This window comes from Drosophila elegans, unplaced genomic scaffold, assembly GCF_018152505.1.
Source record: "Drosophila elegans isolate 14027-0461.03 unplaced genomic scaffold, ASM1815250v1 contig_814, whole genome shotgun sequence".
NCBI lineage: Eukaryota > Metazoa > Arthropoda > Insecta > Diptera > Drosophilidae > Drosophila > Drosophila elegans.
Genome location: NW_024546167.1, coordinates 3,260,598 through 3,284,924, shown reverse-complemented (window position 1 = coordinate 3,284,924; position 24,327 = coordinate 3,260,598). Strand labels below are relative to the sequence as shown.

The 24,327-nt window shown below is 35.6% G+C and overlaps 8 protein-coding genes across 8 annotated transcripts; 6 read left to right on the top strand and 2 right to left on the bottom strand.

Moving 5' to 3' along the window:
• The first annotated feature begins 2,473 nt into the window (after positions 1-2,473).
• LOC108141987 lies at positions 2,474-5,155 on the top strand. Its single transcript, XM_017265646.2, has 6 exons — positions 2,474-2,680; positions 2,890-2,985; positions 3,095-3,167; positions 3,234-3,334; positions 3,404-3,530; positions 3,606-5,155. The coding sequence occupies exons 1-6, from the start codon at positions 2,508-2,510 to the stop codon at positions 5,061-5,063; spliced, it is 2,028 nt and encodes a 675-aa protein (XP_017121135.1). The 5' UTR covers positions 2,474-2,507; the 3' UTR covers positions 5,064-5,155.
• Positions 5,156-5,211: 56 nt separating this feature from the next.
• On the bottom strand, positions 5,212-8,208 carry LOC108141988 (nicalin). The gene is made up of 6 exons (XM_017265647.2): positions 7,944-8,208; positions 7,427-7,505; positions 6,889-7,357; positions 6,299-6,481; positions 5,806-6,234; positions 5,212-5,743 (listed from the first exon to the last, which is right to left on the bottom strand). Exons 1-6 carry the CDS (start codon positions 8,098-8,100, stop codon positions 5,378-5,380), a joined length of 1,683 nt encoding a protein of 560 aa, XP_017121136.1. The 5' UTR covers positions 8,101-8,208; the 3' UTR covers positions 5,212-5,377.
• Positions 8,209-8,850: 642 nt separating this feature from the next.
• LOC108142136 (ubiquitin carboxyl-terminal hydrolase 14) lies at positions 8,851-11,204 on the top strand. Its single transcript, XM_017265832.2, has 7 exons — positions 8,851-8,940; positions 8,996-9,171; positions 9,232-9,336; positions 9,819-10,201; positions 10,264-10,420; positions 10,482-10,547; positions 10,602-11,204. Exons 1-7 carry the CDS (start codon positions 8,925-8,927, stop codon positions 11,124-11,126), a joined length of 1,428 nt encoding a protein of 475 aa, XP_017121321.1. The 5' UTR covers positions 8,851-8,924; the 3' UTR covers positions 11,127-11,204.
• A 473-nt stretch (positions 11,205-11,677) lies between these two features.
• LOC108141703 lies at positions 11,678-12,863 on the top strand. Its single transcript, XM_017265187.2, has 2 exons — positions 11,678-11,917; positions 12,393-12,863. Exons 1-2 carry the CDS (start codon positions 11,764-11,766, stop codon positions 12,845-12,847), a joined length of 609 nt encoding a protein of 202 aa, XP_017120676.1. The 5' UTR covers positions 11,678-11,763; the 3' UTR covers positions 12,848-12,863.
• Positions 12,864-13,395: 532 nt separating this feature from the next.
• On the top strand, positions 13,396-17,034 carry LOC108142032 (cyclin-dependent kinase 5 activator 1). Its single transcript, XM_017265709.1, has 5 exons — positions 13,396-13,631; positions 13,855-14,747; positions 15,882-16,019; positions 16,103-16,308; positions 16,686-17,034. The coding sequence occupies exons 2-5, from the start codon at positions 13,860-13,862 to the stop codon at positions 16,825-16,827; spliced, it is 1,374 nt and encodes a 457-aa protein (XP_017121198.1). The 5' UTR covers positions 13,396-13,631; positions 13,855-13,859; the 3' UTR covers positions 16,828-17,034.
• Positions 17,035-17,146: 112 nt separating this feature from the next.
• Positions 17,147-18,274, bottom strand: LOC108142034 (ubiquitin thioesterase otubain-like). The gene is made up of 3 exons (XM_017265710.2): positions 18,050-18,274; positions 17,683-17,982; positions 17,147-17,627 (listed from the first exon to the last, which is right to left on the bottom strand). The coding sequence occupies exons 1-3, from the start codon at positions 18,122-18,124 to the stop codon at positions 17,214-17,216; spliced, it is 789 nt and encodes a 262-aa protein (XP_017121199.1). The 5' UTR covers positions 18,125-18,274; the 3' UTR covers positions 17,147-17,213.
• A 774-nt stretch (positions 18,275-19,048) lies between these two features.
• On the top strand, positions 19,049-21,708 carry LOC108142073 (phenoloxidase-activating factor 2). The gene is made up of 4 exons (XM_017265759.2): positions 19,049-19,155; positions 20,273-20,648; positions 20,707-20,959; positions 21,010-21,708. Exons 1-4 carry the CDS (start codon positions 19,151-19,153, stop codon positions 21,615-21,617), a joined length of 1,242 nt encoding a protein of 413 aa, XP_017121248.1. The 5' UTR covers positions 19,049-19,150; the 3' UTR covers positions 21,618-21,708.
• An 816-nt stretch (positions 21,709-22,524) lies between these two features.
• Positions 22,525-23,859, top strand: LOC108142132 (outer mitochondrial transmembrane helix translocase). Its single transcript, XM_017265827.2, has 2 exons — positions 22,525-22,801; positions 22,862-23,859. The coding sequence occupies exons 1-2, from the start codon at positions 22,620-22,622 to the stop codon at positions 23,787-23,789; spliced, it is 1,110 nt and encodes a 369-aa protein (XP_017121316.1). The 5' UTR covers positions 22,525-22,619; the 3' UTR covers positions 23,790-23,859.
• Positions 23,860-24,327: the final 468 nt, after the last annotated feature.

Here is a 24,327-nt window from a genome sequence, read left to right as displayed (position 1 = left end):
AAAATACAAATATTTGCATTGGTAATTGATAATAGTGAGTCGTAAAATCTAACTTTGTTTAAACATTTAATAAATTAAAGTGTATACATGCGAAATAAGTGAACAAATCTGATCTAACCAACAAGAAATATTACTTTTTATTGAATAAATTTTTTTTTGTAAATAAATACATTAATTATTTATTAAATGTAGGAGAATCACAATTAGACTTAAAAAGTGTCCGTAAAAAAAATGCCACATATAATATATAATTTAATTTTTAGTTCGAATTGTACTATTCAAACGATAGTTATTTTGGATAAGTTTTCTTAAAACTATTTGTAGAGCTGCTGTCCTTCATTCCCTTGATGGTATATCTAAAAAATAATAAAAACGATAACAACATTTTTATTTTATGAATCATTAAAAAATTAATGCGAGTTACTCATTACCTTTTTTTGCTAATGATTTATTTTTATTCTTTAAAAGAAAGTATTGATTGCAGCCATATGATCTTTCTTTATCTTTAAGGTTCCAGTAGAAGTGCAAACAGTCCAAGTGATTTTCTTGCTTTAAACGATTTGGCGATCATAATAGAATCGACACATTCATATGCTTCTGTATTTGTTAATGTGCAACAGTGTTCATGTACTATAACTTATAAAAAGCCCTCGAATTGTTTAAAAGCTTTCCATCCATATATATAAAGTTCATCAAGTTCACTCAGTCTTAAAGTACAACTCGGCGGGTGAGTATCGCGAAAAGCTTGCCGCTAAATATTTGAGGTCATCTGGAACACATTACCTTTTCCTTGGCCAATACCTGTGTATATTTTTATCTACATCTGTACTCATGTGTACCCACGGCATATATGCGATAGTTAATCTGTATCTGTATATGGATACAAAAGTGATAGCCGAAAATTGTGAAAATTCTTTATATAACGCGAATGTTTATTCCCCCCAAAGTCTGCATGTACACAAAAATGTGTGTAGATTGAAAATGCTGTATTTGTTTGTGTTTAAAATAATCTAAATGATCTCACATTAGTGACGGCATGTGTCATAACAAAACTTCGTGCGTGATCGATTTTACCTTTTGAATTGGGGAAAGCAAAATACCTTTAGTAACTCAAACAACACGATCCCTTGCTTAACATTTAATAAAACTTAATAAATAATATACCTATAATAAATGAGCCAAAGCTCGCTGGGTTCGATCATATGATTCTGGATCACCGTTAAATACTATCGCAAGTGTCAACAGTGCCCTATCAAAATATTTATGTTATGGATTTAGATGAACCTTGTGCATGTGCACATACATATGTATGTTTCCATTCCCAACGATCGTGCTCAGCACGCACCGATCTCTGGCGCATCTTTATAGCCGTGTATCTGAAAAATGTTTCGGGGATGATCATAAAATCGACGAAGTTTCAAATACAAAATCATTCAGATTTTCCACATAACTTAAAAGAAAATAATCAGTACAGTAAAGTTTAAAATATTGAGCATACGAAACCGTTATGAACGCTTACCAATTATACAAAATTTTTCATTTGTTTACGTACCGGAATGAATTCAAAACATTTAAATTTGAAAATAGTAAAACAAATATCTAAATATAAATGATTTTTAACCGTTTTAACATAATTGTTGCTCAACAAAAGTAAATTCTCAGGAAACAATAATTGTTTCTAATTAAAATGGGAAGGCTATTTTGTTGCCAATATTTCGCTAACGTTGGATCTCACAGCTTTGTGTTATATATATGTTTCTAGCCTCGAATCAATTACTTATTTAAATAAAAAGTAATTTTTAAACCTCTAAGTGCGTTTTTCCTGTCTCAAAATCGACTTTTAGCTTATTACGAAGATGAGAAAACGGGTTAAAAGCTATTAAAACTGTATAGACAAATAAATCGTTAAAAAAGATTCAGTTTCCAATTACTTATGCATATAGTTCGTGGCTTTTAACATTTAAAGAAACTCCAAGGTAATTGTGATATAATTGAAAATTATAATTATTATTCACTGATAAGAGCACGGTAACGGATATAATAAACAAAGTTCTAGGGAAAGTTTTGTCGTATCTATTAGGTGTTGTCTTACTTCAGTGTGTTGCGATTTTGAGCTCTTATCGCATTATACTTATGAAACTGTGGCAGTGCTAATTTAATAATAATAACTTATATAACGTGTGACTTATAGATTGATTGATAAAATACTTATTCTCTTTTCGCTTAATATAACCAATTTCGAAGGCCACAAAACCCGTTTTGTAGTCAGAAACATACTGCACCCATCAATAAATACTAATGTCATCATTCTAGTGATTATATTTTCACGATCACAGAGTACAGGGGTAAACATATGTCTACACATGTGCAAATTTATAAAACAATTATAGCAAAGCTTTCCTATTCCTTTAAACATTTAATAGTGCTGACCCTTTAGTCTTTTAACCTTCATTCATATGAATATTTCTTTCAGATTCATTTAAAACGGGCTTACATACTAATAAACAATGAGTTGGAATAAGCGGAACACTAGTCAAAGATCAATTTACGACTACCCTGAACATTTAAATCCCTTCTACGAAGATGACAACCATAAACGGCTTAGATTTTTTGGATTTAGCAAAAAGAAGAACGAAAATGGCAGGCATAGTTTATCAATCGGAAACTTGCAGGAACTGTGGTGAGTTTTTCTAGCTATTTAGTTTCACATTATCCCAAAAAGAAAAGTATAAATAATTCACCTCACTCTTAATTTATCTTACTTCATCTGCCAATTTATTTAGATCATCAGCTTTTTTTCTCATTTACTTGAATACAAATGGTCTATTTATAAAATAAAACCTTTTAAACTATTTTTCAATGAATATAGATTGTATTTGTTTATTTTAGGAAATCATATTCATTTCGTAAAAAGAAGTCTTCTACACTAGGAATAAATAAAACATCAGAAAGCCCGCCGATGCTTAGACGAGATTTAAATGATAAGTAAGTAAAGTTATTTGGGTTTAGATTCAACAAAAATTACTGAGAAGAGATTTCTGTGACATCCCGTATATGTCGCATTTAAGTACAAACTTTTTTAACACCTCTGTAGTTCCTATTTAAATTCTAGAGTTTTTCGCGGTGACCGTCATACATCCCTCCAAAATATCGATGCAAGAAGAGAGGTGAGTTACTAAAATTGTTATTTTAATAGATAAAATTTGTAGTTATGTTACTATTTATAATCCTAGTCCGACACAATCTCTAATGGAATGTTCTTCAATCGTAACGATCGGTACCGCAGCACAACGCAGTTTTCTGGATATCCCTCGCCAAACCATCAGAATATGAGGTAATTTATTTTTCTATGAATGCTTAAAAACTTTAATTACTAGTTTAATTTCTTAATTTTATATTTTAGATTATCACAAACTAGTCTGGCCAGCTCAAATCCTTTCGAGTCGCAACCGGATTCATGTCCCAACTCCCCACTGAGTGCTAGAAGATATCGTAAGAAGAGGAGAGCTCCACCGCCGCCAAAACTAGTGGTAATACAAATTGCTTACCAAGGAACTATATATTATATATTGTATATTATTGTTTGATTTTCGTTTTAATCGCAGGTCCAGGATTATCTAGCTACCAAAGACATTGAGTCTCTAGCCTCTGAAATTGAAGAGTTTGTCAACAACAGATCCGAATCTTTAATAAAACCAGAAGTTGGAAAGGAAGTCCCAAAAGCAAATCAACCAAATATTTCGGTTACAGCACCGACCCCCGATATCGAACTAAGCGCCAGCAGCACATCCAAAATAAAACACACTAATAATGCAAAGCAATCCAATGAAACACGCACAGTCATTGAAAAGAATAATGTCACTATCCTCGACTCGGATTTGGATACCAAACCTAACACACGCACCTCCCCAGCACCACAGTGGATTGGCACAGTTCACTTAAAGCAGACAAACGCAGCTGAAATATCAATCACATCCAAGGAGGGTAAAAAAATCACTTCACTTAATACGGCTAGTCAACATAACTCCTGCACTTCCGAAACTCCTGAGTGCATTGCCAGCGTACACATAAAGCAATCCTCTGAACCAAAACCAAATAATGATCTTCACACTCAACCGGAGGAGACAAAAGTCAACAAAAAGCCAAATGGCACCATACATGTTGGAGCCAGAGAAGAGTCTTTAGTTATAAATGGCATTTCAAAAGAGTCCCACAATCAAAACCATAAACCAGAGATTGTAAAACAATCAGTCATTTTGGTGGAATCTGAAAGCAATACTAATCCTTGCACGTCCAAAGCTCAGACCATTGTTAATAATAATGTAGTTCTTCCACCGAATGAAAGCACCTATATAGAAGATAGAAAAACTAATTCATTTGGCACGGTCAAACAAATTTCACAGATTTTTGAAGAGAACATTAGTTCCTGTGGTCCCAACAATATTCCCAAAAAAAATACAGCAGATAGCATCATTGTCAATGGTGCTAGATCAAAGATTGAAGAAAACCATTGCGTTTCAAACGCAATTCAACCAAATCCAGCTGCAACTGGCGAAGTATTGCAAATAAGAGAAGATTTTGAGTTGGAGAATGAAGTAAGAATTGCTGAGAGGCAGATAAACGATCGCTTCAGATCTTCAATCTCAGAGGATCGCGAATCGAATTCCACACCGACCCCGCGAATGAGGAAGAAGAAGTCCATTAAGGAAGTGCTAGAGTCTATAAGCAGAAATCAAAAGATTTTAAACGAAAGTGCGGCCAAGGGCACAAAAGTGTACTTAACTCCCTCCTATGCTGAAAATAGATACAACTATCCCAATGAGCTAAATAACGTTAATAGTACAGCCCCCAAGGAAGTGACGTCTGCCAACATTTCGGTTAGCACATCGGATACCAATGAATCACCAACACAAAGGGACTTGTTTATAAGCAAAATAAGCAAGTTCAAGGGTCAAATTAGAGAGTCATCGCCAACTTCGTCGAACTTAGATTGGAACCCTTTACCGAAGCCAAGTCGGTCCCATAATTTAGCTAGTTCTAGTTACAACAACGGCTCGTGCTAAGGAGCTTAATTAATAATGCTATAAACAAATTAATATTTATATCAAACAAAAACCAAATTTTTATGCAATAAAACAAACGTACTTATAACCAATGAAGTGGTTTTAGTTGCAAGATTGCCGATGAAAATACATTAGAAGGGTTGTTATCTATGGTCACCACATCACCGGTGGGCAGATTTCTACAGTTTTATAGAATTTATTATCTTTAAAGTAACAATTGTTCATCTAGTGTTAGTAAAGTTTTTTGAAAAATAATTTTGGACATACATTTTCCTACTTGCAGACATTACATTATTACTCAATACCTTTTCTTACTAATGTGATTTCATTTTAAGTCGTTCAGATGAGTGTCCGTTGAGTTGTCCCACGGGATCCTCTTTTGTTAGCTTCGATACTTCATCGTAAAATCGGGGAAAGTATTGTATGGCGAGGAATACAGCTAATAGATAAACGCCAATAACAATAGTAAGGAAGAGATCGAAGATCGCCGGCTTAACTCTGTAGACATTCAATTTCACTTCGTTCTCATTGTAGAACATAAAGTCTGGATCTCTGCCGTCGGGCTTATCGTAAATGATTTTCACGTTGTTAAGGTATTTTTCGAAAGCATCCTTAACATCGTTATTATGCAATATGGATTTAACTCCAAAGTATGGCAATAAGTTTTCTTCTTTAATCGCCTAAAAAATCAAAAATGGTATGAAATAATCGTCTAAGAGAGTCCAATACTCAATTAACTTACCAATTGTCCATCAAAAATGCTGGAAATGGGATCCACTTTGTACATGAAACTTGCTAGAGCTTCCGCAATAATTCTGGACGTGTTGAGGGTGTGCTCCACAATACGACTCTCGTCGCCTTTGAAAATGGTTGTCCGAATGGGACTTCTAGGACTTTTCACTGAAGACAGAGTAAAGGAAGGATAGCGTTTTATGCTGAACCGCTCATGCTCCCATGCAAGTTTGGTGTCCGCTAGATTTATTTTTTTGTGCACACCCTCGACCGTTAAGCCATTCGAATACTTTTCAGCTGATGATTTCAGAAGTTTGAAGAAGTTGCTGATCGAAGTCTTCTCTTTCGGTGGCTTAGAGACATGCATATACAAAGCATTGTCTTCGTTATAAGATAAACTCTCCGTGATGGTATCCAAGCAAAGCACAAACTCAACATTCTAGGATATAGTTTGAAATATAAATAAATATTCTTGTTCCATTCTTTTCATCGCTTATTCTTACCTGTAGCGCGTTGTCATCTACTTCAAGCCACTTCTTTGACCCTTGAAAGTTTAGTAGGACGCCAGCGTCCGAGAGCAAAAATCGGAGACGGTATTTGGGTGCCATACTGGAGGTGTAGTGCAACTTGCTGAACAGTTCTATGAGCACCAACAAAACGGCTGCATCTGCATTAACCGGGTAATCCTAAAAAGTTGATAAAGGAAAACATTAATACATTTCGTAAAACATAGTTGCTTTTTGTTACGATTTGTATTTACTATAGACAACCACTTTGGACCCAGTAAATCTTTTTTTTTTAGGTTTATGAAATAACCTTGAAAAACCAAAGTTAGATCAAGACCGTAATCTTTCAGATAAAGAGTTCTTATCTTTAAAGATCAGATGTATTATCTTGAAATTTGTTAAACTGTTACCGCCACGTGTAGTCTGTAATTATTTTGTTTTCATTGGCTATCTGAAATATTTGAACTCTAATCGAAAGAAAGAACTTACAGCGATATAACTTTAAAGTTACAGTTTAAAGTCGGGTGTTACGTTAATTTTTAACTTGCATTAAAATTTCCTCAATGAAGCCAAGTAAAATGACTTACATTATAAATTCCAAAGGTTTTTAGATTCGCGGTTATCAAAATGACGGGAAGTTTATGTCCATCACCCACAGATTCTGTGGGTTTCAGGGCCAACTGATTTGGTATCAGCTCGCCGTGGATAATGGGAACTTTGCTGTTCTTGTTGGCCACAATACTTCCTCCACCGACGTTTACGTGGTATCTGTTGGCTGAGACCGTCACAATCAATTGCCCCAGCGCTGTTTGATTTTGAGCCACTTTATCCGTTGTCGTGTAGGTAATGTCATCGATGATCTTTTCCAAATCCTTATTGTACGGGGCAAAGTAAATGGGCACTGCAGCCGTATGTGTTAGCATTGATTGCTCCAAAATTGTGATCAGTTCTTTGGTTTCTGTGTCCAGATTCAAAATGTTCGACGGCAACATGAGTATTATTCCTCCGGCACTTTGCCTTAACTTGTCAAAATCATGGATAGACAAGTCGGTTAACCTATTTAAAGACATTTCAATGAAAATATATATTAATTTTAATGCGGGGCAGTGAAAAATATGTACTTACCGTGTAAGAACACAGTGCCTAGAAGTATTCCATGAATACAAAGATCTCGCTTCTAGAGATATTGCAGATACTCGGCTTCCTAAAGGTGTCAAGTAAACAATATTTTAAAAATATAAATTATTAACTTTTATAGAATATTTTGTAGTCTTTTCCATCTGTAGTTTAGGGATGAACTCAAAGAAAAACCGGATATGAATTATAATTTCGAGGCAGTCAAAAGGCTATTTACTAATTTGCATTATTTCGAGTGCAACAACTTGTATAATACTTTTTAATTAAGAACCAAACAGACATATACATACATGACTCTAATTCAGAAAATAAAAACAGAACACGTTTGCTTGAGATACAATGTTACTAATTAAATAAAGGTGAAAAGTATCCGTCAACGTTAAAATTATTTAGGTCAGAAAAAAACAATGTTGTAAATGTGAATTATGCTTGTGTACAAAAGTCCAACCCCTGCTCTACAATAAACTTACATCATTAATATTTATTGTATCCAATATTTACTTACCAAAATGTTGCCCATTAAGATCGTATTTGGACATGGAAATAACCTCGAATTCGCTTGGCATTACCGGTGAACATATTAACAACATAGAAAAAACAATGAGAAGACAGTGAGGTAAGCCGCCTCTAAATATTTCAGCAAAACTATCCGCTTCATTCATCTTTTATCTTTTTATTAGTATTATTCACAAAAATCTGCCGATGTGGGCAATTAACTAATTATAAAAATGAATTCGGAAAACTGTCAGCTGTTTTATCGATGGGGTGAGGTGGTTGCAAAATGTGGACAATCGGACAATCGGATATTTACGTTTTGGTAGGAATGGTTGAATCGAGACAAATATTAAATGAAACACTACAAACTTTTTGAACACTCTAATTTGTTAGATTTATTATAAGCAGTATTTAACCATGAATGATAAAAAAGAAATTTAATGATGGATTTGGCTTATTGTTAAAATTCTCTCTAACAAATTTTTAAACATATTTTCCAGAAAATGTTAGCATAAAATAAACAGATTGGCTTTATATGACAAAACTGAGAGTGTTACTTTTTGACTAGTTCTTGTGGTTCGTTTTATGGTATTACTCGACATTTTACAAAATTTTGAATGTTTTGATCAAATTCAAAGAATTTATAATTAAATATAATGTTAAATTTAAACTTTATCACCAAAAAATATATGAACATGAATTTCGAATTATTTTATTTAAAAATCGAATAATTTTTTAATGACAACACCTTAGTTTCTTAGTATTTAGAAAAAATATATTATATGTATATTGGTTTTCGATTGTCTTCAAATAAATTGCATTTCGCTGCACCCCATTTCCAGTGTTTCAAACTTGAAAATATTTTCTGCAGGTAATTTTGGTGAGCCAGTAACAATGCACAAATATATCGGTTTTTTGCGCATCTCTAGTTCGGCTAGTATGACTTTGAATTTTACAGATAGAAGCACTTTTATTAACGAATAATTTAGTCATGCCCGCATTTAAAGGTACCATTGTGTTTTATGGCTGCTGTTGCACAAAACCTAACAAAGTTGCTTTCAGTTAAGGTAAAGTGGGGCCGGGAGCTCTACACAGACATTGATGTAAACACCGATGAGGAGCCGATATTGTTTAAAGCCCAGTTGTTTGCGCTTACTGGCGTTCAACCGGAACGCCAGAAAGTTATGTGCAAGGGTGGCATCCTGAAGGATGATCAGTGGAACTTGCAAATCAAAGACGTAAGTGGCCATCTACACATTTTGGCTAATTTAGTCCTAACCGAAAACTACGTTTTTCAGGGAGCTGTGGTGTTGTTGCTGGGCAGCAAGGAGAGTGTCCCAGAAGTGCCTGCTACACCGGTCAAGTTTATAGAGGACATGAACGAAGCGGAGGCAGCTACAGCGGTAGGTATCCTGGCTGATTTGGGATGCACCTTAATGCTTTGTAATGCTGAAACTACAATTTACTATTTGGCTTTGTAAGGAATCTTCAATTTTGAATATTTTCGGTTTGTAAACAAAAGAACATTGCTCCAAAGGCGGGTTTACTGAAAACATTCTTGGGTTTTTAGCAGGCTCAAGGTCTGGTATGTGCCTTTTTAAAATAGAAACTTAGTTCGTGTTTATACCAAATGTGCTGAGTCATTTACTTAAGGTCAGGCGCTCAAACTACATATTTACAAAATTGTCTATGTATAAACTTACATTTGTATGTTGAAATTAAGATAGTTCAATTATAATTTGCATATACATTCCTTGACAAATGATCTTAATATATGTTACCTTATTTAAAACAAAATGACAGCGCAGAAGGGAATTATTATCTAAGCTTAGTTATGTCTCTTCAATCTTGCATGTAATCTAATATGTGGTATAATTATTTTCAGATGCGTTTGCCAGCCGGGCTCACAAACCTGGGCAACACGTGCTACATGAACGCCACTGTTCAGTGTTTGAATGCAGTGCCTGAACTTCGCACTGCCTTGAGCACTTTCAGTAACGATGGAACTGATACCATGTCGACTGCATTTTCCATATCGTCCGCCATGAAGTCCATATTTGCTCAAATGGAGAAGGGCACAACGGTGACGCCAATCGTTCTGCTGCAGGCACTGCATCGTGCGTCTCCGCAGTTCGCCCAGACCGGCGAGAACGGCACCTATAGGCAGCAGGACGCTAACGAGTGCTGGGCGGAAATCCTTAAAATGTTGCAGCAAAAAATTCGGCCAACCAACCAGGATCCATCGAATACTAACCAGAAAAAATACAGGTAAGTCAATTTGAATTTGTTCGTTTCTTAATGTTCGATTAACGTATCTAATTTCTTTGAAGCTCGTTTATTGACCAATTTTTCGGTGGAACTTTTGAAGTTAAGATGAGCTCGGAAGAGGTTCCCGATGAACCATCTACCGTAACGTCTGAGAATTTCTTGCAGTTGAGTTGCTTTATTTCAATGGATGTCAAGTACATGCAAAGCGGACTAAAATCCGTAAGTAAAAAAAAAAAACAAAAACAAAACATAACACACATTAATTTAAATGTGTTTTCAGAAAATGAGAGAGCAATTGGTGAAAAAATCGGAAACTCTAGGACGCGATGCAAAGTACATTCGAACTGTAAGCCCTGCAAACTTATTTATATGAACCAAAACTAACATGTTCCCGTTTCAGTACTTGGTGAGCCGACTTCCAGCCTATCTCACCGTTCAATTTGTTCGTTTTCAATACAAAGGAAAGGAGGGAATTAACGCCAAGGTGTTAAAGGATATTAAGTTCCCCATTGAGTTCGATGCCTTTGAGTTGTGTACTCCCGAACTGCAAAACAAGTTGTGCCCCATGCGCTCGAAATTCAAGGATCTGGAAGACAAGAAGATGGAAGTTGACGTTGTCAAGTCCAATGAACCAAAAGAGGAGAACAAGGACATTAAGTATGAGCAGTTTTGGTTCGACGATGACTTGGGTAGCAACAATTCGGGCTTCTACACATTGCAAGCCGTGCTCACGCACAAAGGCCGATCGAGTTCCTCGGGACATTATGTTGCTTGGGTACGTTCCAGCGGTGACGTGTGGTTCAAATTCGACGACGATGAGGTCTCGGCTGTGGCCACAGACGAGATCTTGCGGCTGTCCGGAGGTGGAGACTGGCATTGCGCATACGTCCTTTTATATGCACCCAGACGTTTGGAAAAACTATAAATAATTGTGTTAACGTCATTACATTTGTATTGTTAATATAATAATTCTGAATAAATAACCAAAACCTTAAGAACTTCATGGACATTGTTATTCTTGGAAAAGAATAGAGTAGAGAAGCATAAATATTTTGATTTGAATCAACAAAATTAAATGGTGAAAGTTTTAAACTAGAAAACAAAAACCAATACCATAATCATACAAGCTATTTAAAATAAATACCATATTACACATTAGATAAAATAAATCAACCGAATTTAAATATATTTTCCTTGCTTTTCTTAGATTAATAAAATTAATGAATTAAAATATATAAGATGCTAAAAATATAGTAAAAGACTATACAAATTCTAAAACTACTAAGATTTTGTTTTCCAAGCATTTGATTATAATACAAAAAAAACTAAGTACGAACACCATAGATAAATAAAAATAACCAATTTAAAATATATTTTCGTAGCTTTTCTCAGATTAATAAAAATATGTTTGTATAATTCAAAACATTTAAAATGGGCACATTCCATTGGTTCAAATAAAGACCAAGTTTCGACGTTAACTTGACACGGTTAACATGAGTTTACCCATTACAAAACGGTCTTATCAATTCTATTAAATTACTTGTAAATTTCTGTTTATAAATATGGATAATGTTCCGGTAGCTACAGATGAAAATCCTACACAGCAATCCATTGCTTTGAGGCGGGAATTACGCCGAAAGAAAATATTGGAAGCCTCTAAGTCACGACTCGACAAATTGAATGGCAGAGCTACAACGCTACACAACGAAAACCTCGGTAACACATAATAATTTATACATATGTAGATATGTACATTGAACATTGCCCATAAGTAATTGAGTCCAAAAGTATTGCGATTGCGATAAACTCCGTAAAAAATGCATTTAATTCAATCATATTAAATGTGAAGCAATTGTTTTCTATCAAAAAATGACATGTAGATATGTATGTATGTAGATTAGGGTGGTCCAAAACAAACCTCACTTTTGCCGTTTTAATATTTAAGATTTACTATTTACTTAAAAATTTTATCACCGAAGCTTAAACCCTAAACAGAAATTTTCCTACAAAATTTTTTTAGGTACGCCTTAAATGCACTTAAGCGCTTAGTATAAGCGGAAAAAAAAGGCTTTCCAATAATAATAATTTTCTTTAAAAAATTTGGACCATCCTATTGCACTTTTTTTTATATAGATACATCTGTATATATCAATTATTAATATCCTAATATCAAATAATTATAATATTTCAGACGATGGACCAGCTAATCCCCAATATTCTGATCCTGAGGTTGAACCTGATGTTCCAATAAACCGTCCATTTTTTCCGGAACATCCTGTATCCCAAAAAACCAGTGCTCCCAATGCATTTGTGAAGAGCAGAGTTCACATTGTTTTGGCCGCTTGCGTCGGATTTTGGTTAGCGCTTTACACAAATAGCAGCGTTTTCTTGCCTGTCCTGCTTTTTGTTATCTTGGAACTTGCATTCTTGCAATATCATAAAAGAGACAATTTACCGCCCAGTGTGGGACCCATGTTGCTTATGTTTATAAATCCAAGCGTTACCAACAAAATTAAGCAGTTCAGCAGTATATTCTTGATCCTTCAGTCACTTTTGGGCGATCTTGCGATAACTGTCTGTGTTGTTTGCTCAGGCAGCATGTTATTATTAAATTTAAATTCGGACATTGTTACTGTAGTGAAATAAAGAACATATTTGGGAAGTTTGTGTTTTATTAGGGGTTGTGGAAATGTAATTTATAATTATTAAGGGTTGGGGTATTTCTAATAGCATTTGCAAGCTACTAAGATCTTGGCTATTTAATTGATTTGTTAAGTAAAAAACATTTCTAAATCAGAAGACGAGTGTGAAGAATGCAAAACAACTTCAGCAATGGCAACGGTTTAATTTTTGATTTGATTTTTTTTATAAGCAACATCACTATTTTTTTAAGTGTAAATAAAAGCATTAAATCCATTTTGCTACATTTTATTTGCCAAATGCAACTTACAATTTTCTATAAATTTCCTTGCCATCAACAAACATTTGGTTAATTTCCCCTAAAGTCAAAAGTTTTTTAACAACAAGTTAAAATAAAATAATATTAGAAATTCTTGAAAAGATTTTTGTATTGAAGCTAGGAACTTTGAATATTCAAATAAAGAAACCAAAAACACCTTTACTGAGCATGCCCAGAAATGCGAAAAAGGAAAAGTGCCCACCCTCGCTTTTGGGCCTGCGCATACTTTGTATCGATTTTAAGACTGTGTACTTATTTCATAAGCTTGTAGCGAAAAGATGTTTTCATAAACAAGTGCAACGTTGAAATTGGTGCTAAAAAAATATATGATTAGTGGTAACGGCGTCCATAGATAAGTACAATTATGCAGCCGTTCAAAATGGCATAACATCGCGCTTCTGCAGTGAGATATATACGCGTTCTAAAGCAGTCTTGGCAATTTTTTCCCCCAAGTAATTTCAATCGAATAAGGTAAAAACTAGCTTAGAGCATTTGTAAAATTCCTTCGTAATATTATATTTGTGCAAAATGAATTCTTGGTTTGTTGTTTATTTTCACCTTTCTGCTTTTGCATGAGGTACTTATGTAGATTGAAAATCAATATTTTAAAATAACCTTACCAACGAAGAAGAAGGAGGAGGAGGAGGAGGAGGAGGGCGTTCGAGGGTCTTATTGATTAAAACCATTATTTCAGCCATCATGGGAACGGTGTTGAGTTTCAATCCACGGGATCGGCATCCCATATACTCGTCTCAGCCAAATTTCCAATATAACCACTCGACCGATATACGAAACGAGAACGACAGTACAGGCTCAATTGACTCGCATCTGAATAACTTCTCGTACGAGCAGCTAAATAACGCCAAGAACAGGGAGAACAAGAAGTCGGCCTGCCATCAGTTGGCCAAGAACGTCATTGGACAGCAGGGTTCATGTGGCGGAGTGCACATCAATCTACAGACACAAACGCAGCTGAGTTCGCACAATTTAAACAATTTGGCGAATGCCTCGAAGGACACGATCACCAATGTCCTGGACACGCATAACGAGAACTCGGTGCTCAAGGCGGAGAAGAGCTCGTTCGAGAAGAACTTGAAGAAACACTCGATCTTCATCAATGCCCTCTCGTGGAAGAAGCTATCCACGTCCCACAACAAGAAGAAGATCGAGAACAAGAACAAGTGCGCCAATCTGCCCACGGCCTGCTTTAAGGCCCAGCTCCTGGAGTCCTCGTTTGCCTCCTCGTCGGACAAGAATCGAAACATTCAGCTGCACTGCAACCGCATCGAGGAGCACAACCAGCAGCACTGCAATCAGAATCAGAACCAAAACCAGAATCAGAATCAGAACCAGAATCAGAACCAGGCCCAGGATATCCGGGAGGAGGTCCTAACCGGACCAACCGGCAAATCGCAGAATCCTTCCAAGGCGAAAGACCCCGTGAGGGTGAACAACAAGAGCTCGATTTCGAACCACAACAAGCTCATCCAGAAACAGCCCCTGACGCTCAGTCTGCCACAGCAAGTCCAAGCGTCGTCCATTCAGATCAAAAATACCAACCAGATCCCTCGCAAAACCGTCATTCAGGTTAGTTGTCCAGCAGGACTAATCATGTTCAATTTTTTAAAAAGAAACCTTCGTAACTACTCGATTCAAAAATCCTTTTGAAAAGAGTTGCCGTTGAATTGTTTGTCAAATTTTATTTTAATTATTATTTATTTATTAATCGTATCTTTATTACATTAGGGTGGTTTTTTATAAAGAATTATACTCTCACCATTTTAAATAGTAGATATTGGTGCAAAGAAAATTGGAATAAAATCCAAACAATTGTAAAATAAAGTCTAAAATAAATAATGCGACCCGAATCGCAGTATGAGTTTTTGGTAAGCAAATCTCCCATTTCTATGCCTTTCAATTATTTGATCTCGATCACAAAAGTGAAAAAAAAATTAGAAAAAGTTGAAGTTTTGAAGAATAAAAATCCTTGCCATTAAAGAAAACTGACAGGACGGTTTTTTTTAGCTTGGTTTTATAGGAAACTTATTCTAAAAAGGCTCAAGATGGAGGTTATCGTATGGAAAAGCAAGGAAATTCAAGTACATTAAGGAGCAAGTTTAACGGCTACATAAAGAATATGTTAATATTAAAAATAAAATATTATTCGTACAAGCACAAGCGCTGACCTTCCCATCTTTGAAAATTTCAAGAAAGCTGTCGCGAATCTTTAAAATTATGGTATTCACTTTTCAAGATGCTAGAAGCACATTAATAAAATCGCCCACTTTTCAACGGTCTTCTTATAGCGTTTTTTTCTCTAGTAGTTTTTTGCAAAAGTTTTTAAGTTGATATTTTTTAATATATAGTTCCTTAATTTCCCAGAAAAGTTCGTTTAAATCCAGAAAAGCCGTATAAGCAAAAAGTTTATTTTCTCCCAACTCAAAAGGAAGATTTAACTAATATTTTTATGAATTTTTTATTTAAAATTTTCTCAGTACTTAATGTTCTCTTTAATTATTCAAATAAAATAAATAAAAAAGGAATTTACAATACAATTTTAAGTATACTTTCATAATATTTCTTGTATTAATAACCACAACATCATTTAATAAATTAGACTTAAATTTAGTTAAAACAATTTTTTGTGATTTAAATTCACAAATAGTAATACAAATAAATTGTGTTTATTCAACTGAGAAAAAAACGTTTCATAATCCACAGGCATCCACATCCGAATTGCTTAAGTGCTTGGGAATGTTTTTGCACTGTCGTTGTCAAAGACTAAACAACTTCGATGCTGGCGATGCTGTTATGTGGCTCAGAGCAGTTGATCGCAGTCTTTTGCTCCAAGGATGGCAGGTAATTGAATCAATTTATTTGCTAAAATCATTAAAATTCCATTTCCTTCCAATGAGCTGACAAACGTTTTTTTCATTTCCCAGGATGTAGCCTTTATAAACCCAGCAAATGTGGTGTTTGTCTATATGCTGGTCCGCGAACTTGTTAGTGGAGAAGAAAGCAAGGAATCAGATCTTCAGGCCTCAGTTCTCACCTGTTTGTATCTGTCGTACTCATACATGGGCAATGAAATCAGTTATCCCCTCAAACCATTTTTGGTTGAAGACTCAAAGGAAAAGTTTTGGGACAGGTAAGATACAATTATTAATTTCTTATTAATAACCAGAAAACACAAAATAATTTAATTGTCTATTAGACAACTATATTTTGATTGTTATGCGTATATGTTTAAAAACTAAAATTATAACGATTTTTCAATACACTTTTTCGGTATTTCCAAATGATACAGTTTTAAAATTTGTATAACTTTTTAGCACAGATAATTTCTTTTAATATTGAGCTAATGGAAAGATGTAAAATAGATGTTAATTTAACCTAACCCTGATTAACTGAAATATTTTGTATTTTGGAACATTGCAAAAATCCGTTAAATCAACTACCGACTAAATTATGATAAGCTCTCTCACGTATAATATTAATTCTCAATTGCTTCATATTTAATTTCAGGTGTCTTGTCATTGTAAACAAGCTAAGTGATAAAATGCTTAAAATCAATGCTGAGCCTGGATTTTTTACGGAAGTCTTTACTGAGCTGAAATCTTGTGGTCAATATCATCCTACAATTAAATCTTACTGCGGAGGCGCCTGACGGATGGACGACCGGGAGATTATTGTCAACCTCTCATTGTCTGCGCATCGCCAGAAATTTCCCGATGAAATGATGGCGAAGTACCGTTAATAAAACTTAATATTTTATAAAACATTAGACAATTTCATTATGTCACTATCACAATCGTTCAAATCAAATAATAAAGATTAGTGTTTAAATAAATTAACAACTACGATATGTGTAAAAGGTGCGTTTCTCTGTTGTCTAGGGTTAATTCTTATGATGATTATCTTAAGCCCGTTGGATCCCATAAAGGTGCTTAAAGGCATTAATATAAATCCAAACGTAATATTATATATGCAAATAAATGGTAATTTATTTTACATCTTACTTGTATATACATAAACATTATTATTAAGAGCAATTTAATTTGGGTACAGTATATCGTAGTGACCTGGTCTGTATATGAGGTAAATTCGGGGCTCTGTTCCCTCGGGGAAGTCGTGAGCCTTGACAGTGCCTCCCTCACCACGGTCCAAGTATTCAACGCGGACTCCCGCGCCGAGGGCAGTGCACAAGGCGATTATGTGGATATGATCCGATTCCTTGTACATGGGTTCCACTTCTTGGTGTCGGAACTCTTCAATGGTGAAGTCGCCCTCTATAAAGTTTTGGTAAAAGTCAGCCTCCTCCTGAAGTTTTCCCGACGTAATCAGACGTAGGTAAACCACCACGTAGTCCGAGTAGCCCTGCTCATTGAAGATTTTGTGTAGTTCGCTCTGGACCTTGCTCTGTCCACCAGGATTGTCGGGACTAACGCGCTTAATGACTTCCATAAACTAAACATATTAGAAAATCATTAGGAATTCGGGTAGTTCAAGAGGGTGTACCTACAGTCTCATGGAAGTCCTCTAATGTGAAACTAGGAAAACCCAGCTGGACGAGCTTATCCTTGGACTCCTCGGCCAGTTTTCGGAACTCCTGGTACGCACTACTGTTTGAGATCAAATACTCCAAGTACGAATATGCAAAGGCTCTGAAGAAACAGTTTCCATCGGGGCGGGTGCGGCGAATGAACTTGTACTTGGTGGACAGATCCTGGATCTTGGCTGTGAATATGTCGTCGCCATTGTATTCGGCCCACAAACAAGTTAGCGGCAACTGCTCGCTCACCAAGGGAGTAGTATCGCTGATCTAAAGTTTGCCGAATTCAGCATTAGTAAACTTTACATTATTACATTTCGTGCTGCACTGCACTTACCTCCTTCTCAATCTCCCTTTGCTGCTGAATAATTAACTCATCACGATTGCCGTCATTTTGCTTAAATGACTCCATGATTTTTTAAATACTGAATATTTAGGATCGGCGTCTCGTTCGGAGTTACTTATGTGTGTACATATGATGAATAGAATAAGAATTTCTGTTCATCATTTGTATATGTAAACGCATCAAATATTACGCACACACAGTTAGAAGCGAAAACCGTAGACACATTGATGCTTTCGATTGCTGCGTTATCGAATTGGTGTTTCAATTCCATTCATTCATTTGAATACATCGAAAAGAATAAATATTTTAAAAAGTCTAGACTCAATCAAGAGAAAAAGAATTCCCGCTTAATTTTTAAACAGTATTTAATTTTAATGAACGTTGTTCACTAAATCGATTTTATTCAGCTGGTACGTATTATATCAAATTTGTATGGAACAGCTGACGAGCAGCTGACCGAATTTCAGTATATTTCTGCTGAATTTGCAGCAATTCAGACGTTTCGGGAATACCCAAATTTTGTTTAATTTTCAGTAGTAATGATCCGATATAGATGAGTAATTTAAAATCCAGCTACTAGCACAGCTGGTTTATGCAAAATGGTAAATGACAGGCAAAATTATTCTGACGGACAATAACGATTGCCTACCTTGAAATTATAACAAAGATTAGGTGTTCGTAATCTTAGCTTACTCAATTGGAAAGTCAAGGCAGAGTTGTGAGCACAGTAATAGTCCTCACCTCAATCAAAAAACTCTATAGCAAATTTAGAAATTACATTTTATTTCTTATCTTGATTTTATGTGTATTTTTTTTTATGTTGATTTAATTTAATCGAAACCTTACAAAATATTTAATTTTAAACATTTCGAATAGATTTTCAGTAATATAATTTCATATAAATGTTTTTCTGTGTGTAAGACGAAGCTGAGAACTTCATTTTGAACCAGCTTAAAAGCTTCTCATCGTCTCGTCGGAATCAAAGATCTCTAGCTCAAACTTAAGATTGAATCAGAAATCAAATCAGTGTAGTGTATTCTTCATTGCTTTCCGAACCTTCCGCTACCTTATCAGAATAAAAAAGATTAATTGATGAGGTACGTATTACAACAAATAAATACCATTAATTAGAAAAATGATATAGAAAAATGTGTTTTTTTTTGTTCATTTTATTTATTTATATTTTTTAAATTTATTTATTATGCTCTGCATCATGTGCAATAAATGTACATATATTTATGTGTGTATGTGCATACTTAAAAAAAACATGTATATTTTTAAACTTAATCTGTCAGATGTTAAAGTTCAATAAATAAAGTGAAGTGAAATATCTCGGTTTTACGTATGTACTTTTATTAGCACAAATCAGTGTTATGTACATGTATACAAAATGTGCCATTTTTACTCGAAACTAAAACCAGTTATCTGTCAATATATTCGCAAAAAAACCTATTGTTAACAACAAAAGTCATGGTAATGATTGTTCGGTCGTGCATCTTTTGTATGTGATTAAAAGTTTGTTTGTAAGGTTATGTGTGCAAGTGTATTATATATGAAAGTTTATTATTGAATTCTATATTTTTATTCCAAGTCAGCATTTTATAAAATGTCCCTTGAAAAATATGTATAATTACATACATCTGTAAGAGATATTTTTTCCTGATTGCATAACGTTTGTGTATCCTCCCTTATCTGTGTTTTCAAATAGATTACTCCAAATTAGAACGGTTTATTGACATTCAAAATTGACCCAACCTATATTTCTTATCGCCTGAACCTATTTGATTACTTGAATTAAATTATTAGACACGATTTGCCAGCTGTATGTTTTCTTTTAATATATATTTGAAAAACAAATGTATATTTGTCAATGCTCTAAATTTTTTTTGTGAACAGATGATAACATAATTTAATATTGAATTTCGGAGAAGAAAGCAAATCGAAGCAGATGAGATATAAAAATATTTCGTTTATGGGGAGAAATCATTAATGGGGTGAAGCTTAAGTTCCGTTTCTGTATTGTCCAATAAAATGTGTCATTCGGTTCGGGGGATTTCCATAAAGCTGGTCAAGTGCGATATTGCAGCAACAACATTCGTGTTGTATCACCAATGCCTAAGCTTTCATTGCCATGTTGACCGGGTCCTAAGTTTTCTTTGTTAAAATTTCCTTTTTTGACTGTAATTTAATTATTTGGAATTTTTTAATTTTCAGTAACATGATATTAATCAATTGCCTTATAATATGCGCCTGTATATTCACTTGTGGAGCGCAGGATACTTCGTTGGACAACTTGATTGCCGACATCTTTAAGACCGATGAAACCCCTGCATCCAGCACTCAAGCACCAATAACAGGCAGTTCTGTTGCTCCAGTTGTCAACCCAAAAGACTCGTCTTCAGGTAACTCAGGATCCGGATCAGGATCAGCCCAATATGAGTCCTGCGGCGATCAAAAAGAGTGCGTACCCCGTTGGCTGTGTGTAAATGATACGATAAACACCAGCGGCGAAAGTATAATTGATATTCGAATTGATACGGGATCACAATGCAAAAGCTATTTAGATCTGTGCTGTGATCTTCCAAATAAGGTATACTTAAAAAAAGTGTAGTTTCTTGAGCTAAAACTAAACCATTTTCATTATAAAGAGACACGATCCGATATTCCCAATAAACGAAAATCCGGAAGGCTGCGGCTACTCGAATCCCAACGGCGTGGGATTTAAAATTACCGGAGCTACGAACCAGGAGTCCGAGTTTGGGGAATTCCCTTGGATGCTAGCAATTCTTCGCGAAGATGGTCCACTTAACTTGTACGAATGTGGAGGAGCCTTGATTGCTCCCAATGTGGTTTTAACTGCTGCCCATTGTGTTCATAACAAACAGCCCAGTTCCATAGTTGGTAAGTAAATATCATCTATAAGAGAGCTCATCTTAACCTGCTGATTTCAGTGAGAGCCGGCGAATGGGATACTCAAACAAAGACTGAAATCATTCCACACGAGGACCGATATGTCAAGGAAATAGTCTATCATGAACAGTTTAACAAAGGAGCACTTTATAACGATGTGGCAGTTATGTTATTGGAAAGCCCATTTACTCCCCAGATGAACATTCAACCTGTTTGCCTGCCCAACTTTGGTGATAACTTCGATTTTGATCGTTGTTTTGCAACCGGTTGGGGCAAGAACAAGTTCGGCAAAGATGGAGAATACCAAGTTATCCTGAAAAAGGTTGATATGCCCGTGGTGCCGGAGCAAAAGTGCCAGACGAACTTACGCGAAACACGCCTCGGAAGACACTTCATTTTGCACGACAGCTTCATTTGCGCTGGCGGAGAAAAGGACAAGGATACCTGCAAGGGCGATGGCGGATCTCCTTTAGTGTGTCCCATCAAGGGCCAAAAGGGCCGATTCAAGTCAGCTGGTATAGTTGCCTGGGGAATCGGATGTGGAGAAGAAAACATCCCTGGAGTGTACGCCAGCGTTGCCAAACTTCGTCCATGGATCGACTCAAAACTGAAAATATGGAACATTGATCCCAAACATTATACACCCTAAGAACAAGTAATAATGAAAACGAATAAAGCAAAGTAGGCCTTAGCTCTACTTTTTTATTAATTCCGAAAAATATAAATAATATTATATCTTCTTTGAGTGTTTACATATGAGTCTTTACGCATTTGTTTAAATGGCAAATTATGAAAACGGGAAGATCAAAAACTTATTTCCAAATAAATACAAATTTTTATGTTTTGAGATTAAATAAATAAAATGAAAGGCAAAGTTACTTTTTTTTCTTGGAAAATAAAAAAAATTACGAATAAACGGTTTAGATTATTGAATTCCTTTGTTATTGAAGAATAAAAACCAATTTTCAAAATTCCAAATAGCGGTTTCTGGCCGCCTCTTCTTAATAAGCGTTGCATTACTCTCCGAAATTTCGTTAACAACAACATACATCGTGAAAGAAAATTCATTAAATAATGAAAATTTAAAGTATAATGTTCTATTTTTTGTTATTTTTTTTAACCACGTTGAAAAAATTTGTATAACTGAAAAATTATACACTTTAAAAAATTGCTATGTTAATACAATAGAAAATAGGAGATGCGTGACAGCTAGATTAAAAATAATGGTTTCAAGTAAAAACGCACTTTAAGTTTTTAGAAGTTTTGTATGATTGCCATTCAGAAATTATTTAATTTATTTCATATATTTTTTGCAAAACAAGCTTGATTAAAAAATTATAGTTTCGTATAGGGTATTGATCACGCCCTACGCTTCATATATACATAATATAAAAATATATTTGACTTTCATTTTTTGCAAAAAATAAAACATTTTTCGATCGGAATTTATGGAACGGTCACCCTAATTGTACGAACAGTGGAAAAGGAATAATTTACTACACAGTTGAACACCCTCTATATTTTGTATACTTTTTTATGGTATATTTTTGGTTATCACATCACGGTCACACTGACAACTATTGCATGGGACGAATAAGAAAAATTTAGATTTGTTAAAACCTTTTTGCTTCAATAGAATTTCTGCAAAAACATGGATAATTTCGGGTTCGGAGGAGTCGAGCTTAGCAAGGGACAAATGTTCCAAGTCCTGATTCGTCTGTCTGTGGCTTCGCTGATAACGTATTATTCGGTGAAATGGATGATGAACCAGATGGACCCAACTAGTAAAAATAAGAAAAAAGCCAAAATCTTAGCAGAAGAGCAGTTGAAGAGGTGCTTGTCACATTTAAGATAGACAAATTAGCGAAACTAATCGTATTTCTTGTCTTGCAGGCTGGCCGAGAAAGATGGATTCAAGCTGAATCCGCAGGAGTTTAACGACTACGAGTTAATGATTGCGTCACATCTGGTTGTACCGGCCGACATAACAGTTAGTTGGTCCGATATCGCCGGACTGGATACTGTCATCCAGGAGCTGCGGGAATCGGTGGTTCTGCCTGTCCAGCACAAGGATCTCTTTAAGCGTTCTAAGCTTTGGCAGGCGCCAAAAGGCGTCCTGCTCCATGGGCCGCCTGGTTGCGGAAAAACGCTGATTGCCAAGGCCACGGCAAAGGAGGCGGGAATGCGATTTGTCAACTTGGACGTTGCCATTCTCACCGATAAGTGGTACGGGGAATCCCAGAAACTGACTTCCGCCGTCTTTTCGCTGGCTACAAAAATCGAGCCATGCATTATATTCATTGACGAAATCGACTCCTTCCTGCGTTCGCGCAACTTGAACGACCACGAGGCCACGGCCATGATGAAGACCCAGTTCATGATGCTATGGGATGGCCTCAGCACGAATTCCAACTCCACGGTGATTGTGATGGGCGCCACGAACAGACCTCAGGATCTGGACAAGGCCATAGTCCGCCGCATGCCAGCCCAGTTCCACATTGGCCTTCCGACGGAGACTCAGCGACACGACATCCTCAAATTGATACTGCAGTCGGAGGAAATAAGTCAAGATGTGGACCTGAATCGCTTGTCCAAGCTCACGAATGGCTTCTCGGGCTCTGATCTGCGAGAAATGTGCCGAAATGCATCAGTTTACAGGATGCGGCAGCTCATCGTGGCAAGTGATCAATCCGGTGCTGCTCTGGACCGAAATAACGTTAATATCACCATGGATGATTTGCTAAGCTCACACCTAAAAATTAAGGAATCTAAAATGCACACGGGAAGCCTTTTTCTAGAGAATAGAATCGAGTTAGACTAAGTTCACCTTTGTTGATTCCATACAGTCAATATATCCAAAAAAGAAAAACAACTTATACATGTCTAATAAACCATTGTGTTTGACTTTTGGGGGGGAACCTCAAAAATGATTTCAAAAATTGTATTTCGTTGAAAATGGCATATGGGCTCAGCGTTATTTAACCCTGTTCTGTAATCAAAAAATGGGTATCCGGAAAATGCATTTAATGTACTCTTGAAAACTGCAACGGATACTGCAGGAAATTACACAATACATAGCATTTCCGCACATTGAAGCTCAATGCACTTTAATTACAACATATACCAGCTGCTGTGAAATATTCACCTAGAGAAATTTCAAACATTTATAAAAATATTGCACTTGTACACTCTTCAAATACATCTTTAACTTTCATCACGCAATCGCGGGCTTTGAATCGTAAAAATATAAGTACACTTGTGCTGTTTTATGCACTATTAAAAAGGTATATTACATTTTCAAGTTTTGCAGCCGGCAAACTGAAGAGAGTGATCCATGAGTGATTTGTAATAACTTTAGT

Excerpts from the sequence above, each read along its gene's own strand:
- LOC108141987 (XM_017265646.2), top strand. The coding sequence starts at position 2,508 with ATGAGTTGGAATAAGCGGAACACTAGTCAAAGATCAATTTACGACTAC. Across the intron at positions 3,335-3,403 it reads CCAAACCATCAGAATATGAG|ATTATCACAAACTAGTCTGG; the intron begins GTAATTTATTTT and ends TTTATATTTTAG. Across the intron at positions 3,531-3,605 it reads CACCGCCGCCAAAACTAGTG|GTCCAGGATTATCTAGCTAC; the intron begins GTAATACAAATT and ends TTTTAATCGCAG.
- LOC108141988 (XM_017265647.2), bottom strand. The coding sequence starts at position 8,100 with ATGAATGAAGCGGATAGTTTTGCTGAAATATTTAGAGGCGGCTTACCT. Across the intron at positions 6,482-6,888 it reads AAACCTTTGGAATTTATAAT|GATTACCCGGTTAATGCAGA; the intron begins GTAAGTCATTTT and ends TCAACTTTTTAG. Across the intron at positions 6,235-6,298 it reads TAGATGACAACGCGCTACAG|AATGTTGAGTTTGTGCTTTG; the intron begins GTAAGAATAAGC and ends ACTATATCCTAG.
- LOC108142136 (XM_017265832.2), top strand. Across the intron at positions 9,172-9,231 it reads GGAACTTGCAAATCAAAGAC|GGAGCTGTGGTGTTGTTGCT; the intron begins GTAAGTGGCCAT and ends TACGTTTTTCAG. Across the intron at positions 10,202-10,263 it reads ACTAACCAGAAAAAATACAG|CTCGTTTATTGACCAATTTT; the intron begins GTAAGTCAATTT and ends ATTTCTTTGAAG.
- LOC108141703 (XM_017265187.2), top strand. The coding sequence starts at position 11,764 with ATGGATAATGTTCCGGTAGCTACAGATGAAAATCCTACACAGCAATCC. Across the intron at positions 11,918-12,392 it reads GCTACACAACGAAAACCTCG|ACGATGGACCAGCTAATCCC; the intron begins GTAACACATAAT and ends ATAATATTTCAG.
- LOC108142032 (XM_017265709.1), top strand. The coding sequence starts at position 13,860 with ATGGGAACGGTGTTGAGTTTCAATCCACGGGATCGGCATCCCATATAC. Across the intron at positions 16,020-16,102 it reads TTTTGCTCCAAGGATGGCAG|GATGTAGCCTTTATAAACCC; the intron begins GTAATTGAATCA and ends TTCATTTCCCAG. Across the intron at positions 16,309-16,685 it reads AAGGAAAAGTTTTGGGACAG|GTGTCTTGTCATTGTAAACA; the intron begins GTAAGATACAAT and ends ATTTAATTTCAG.
- LOC108142034 (XM_017265710.2), bottom strand. The coding sequence starts at position 18,124 with ATGGAGTCATTTAAGCAAAATGACGGCAATCGTGATGAGTTAATTATT. Across the intron at positions 17,983-18,049 it reads AAAGGGAGATTGAGAAGGAG|ATCAGCGATACTACTCCCTT; the intron begins GTAAGTGCAGTG and ends GGCAAACTTTAG. Across the intron at positions 17,628-17,682 it reads TAGAGGACTTCCATGAGACT|TTTATGGAAGTCATTAAGCG; the intron begins GTAGGTACACCC and ends TAATATGTTTAG.
- LOC108142073 (XM_017265759.2), top strand. Across the intron at positions 20,649-20,706 it reads GCTGTGATCTTCCAAATAAG|AGACACGATCCGATATTCCC; the intron begins GTATACTTAAAA and ends TTCATTATAAAG. Across the intron at positions 20,960-21,009 it reads ACAGCCCAGTTCCATAGTTG|TGAGAGCCGGCGAATGGGAT; the intron begins GTAAGTAAATAT and ends TGCTGATTTCAG.
- LOC108142132 (XM_017265827.2), top strand. The coding sequence starts at position 22,620 with ATGGATAATTTCGGGTTCGGAGGAGTCGAGCTTAGCAAGGGACAAATG. Across the intron at positions 22,802-22,861 it reads GCAGAAGAGCAGTTGAAGAG|GCTGGCCGAGAAAGATGGAT; the intron begins GTGCTTGTCACA and ends CTTGTCTTGCAG.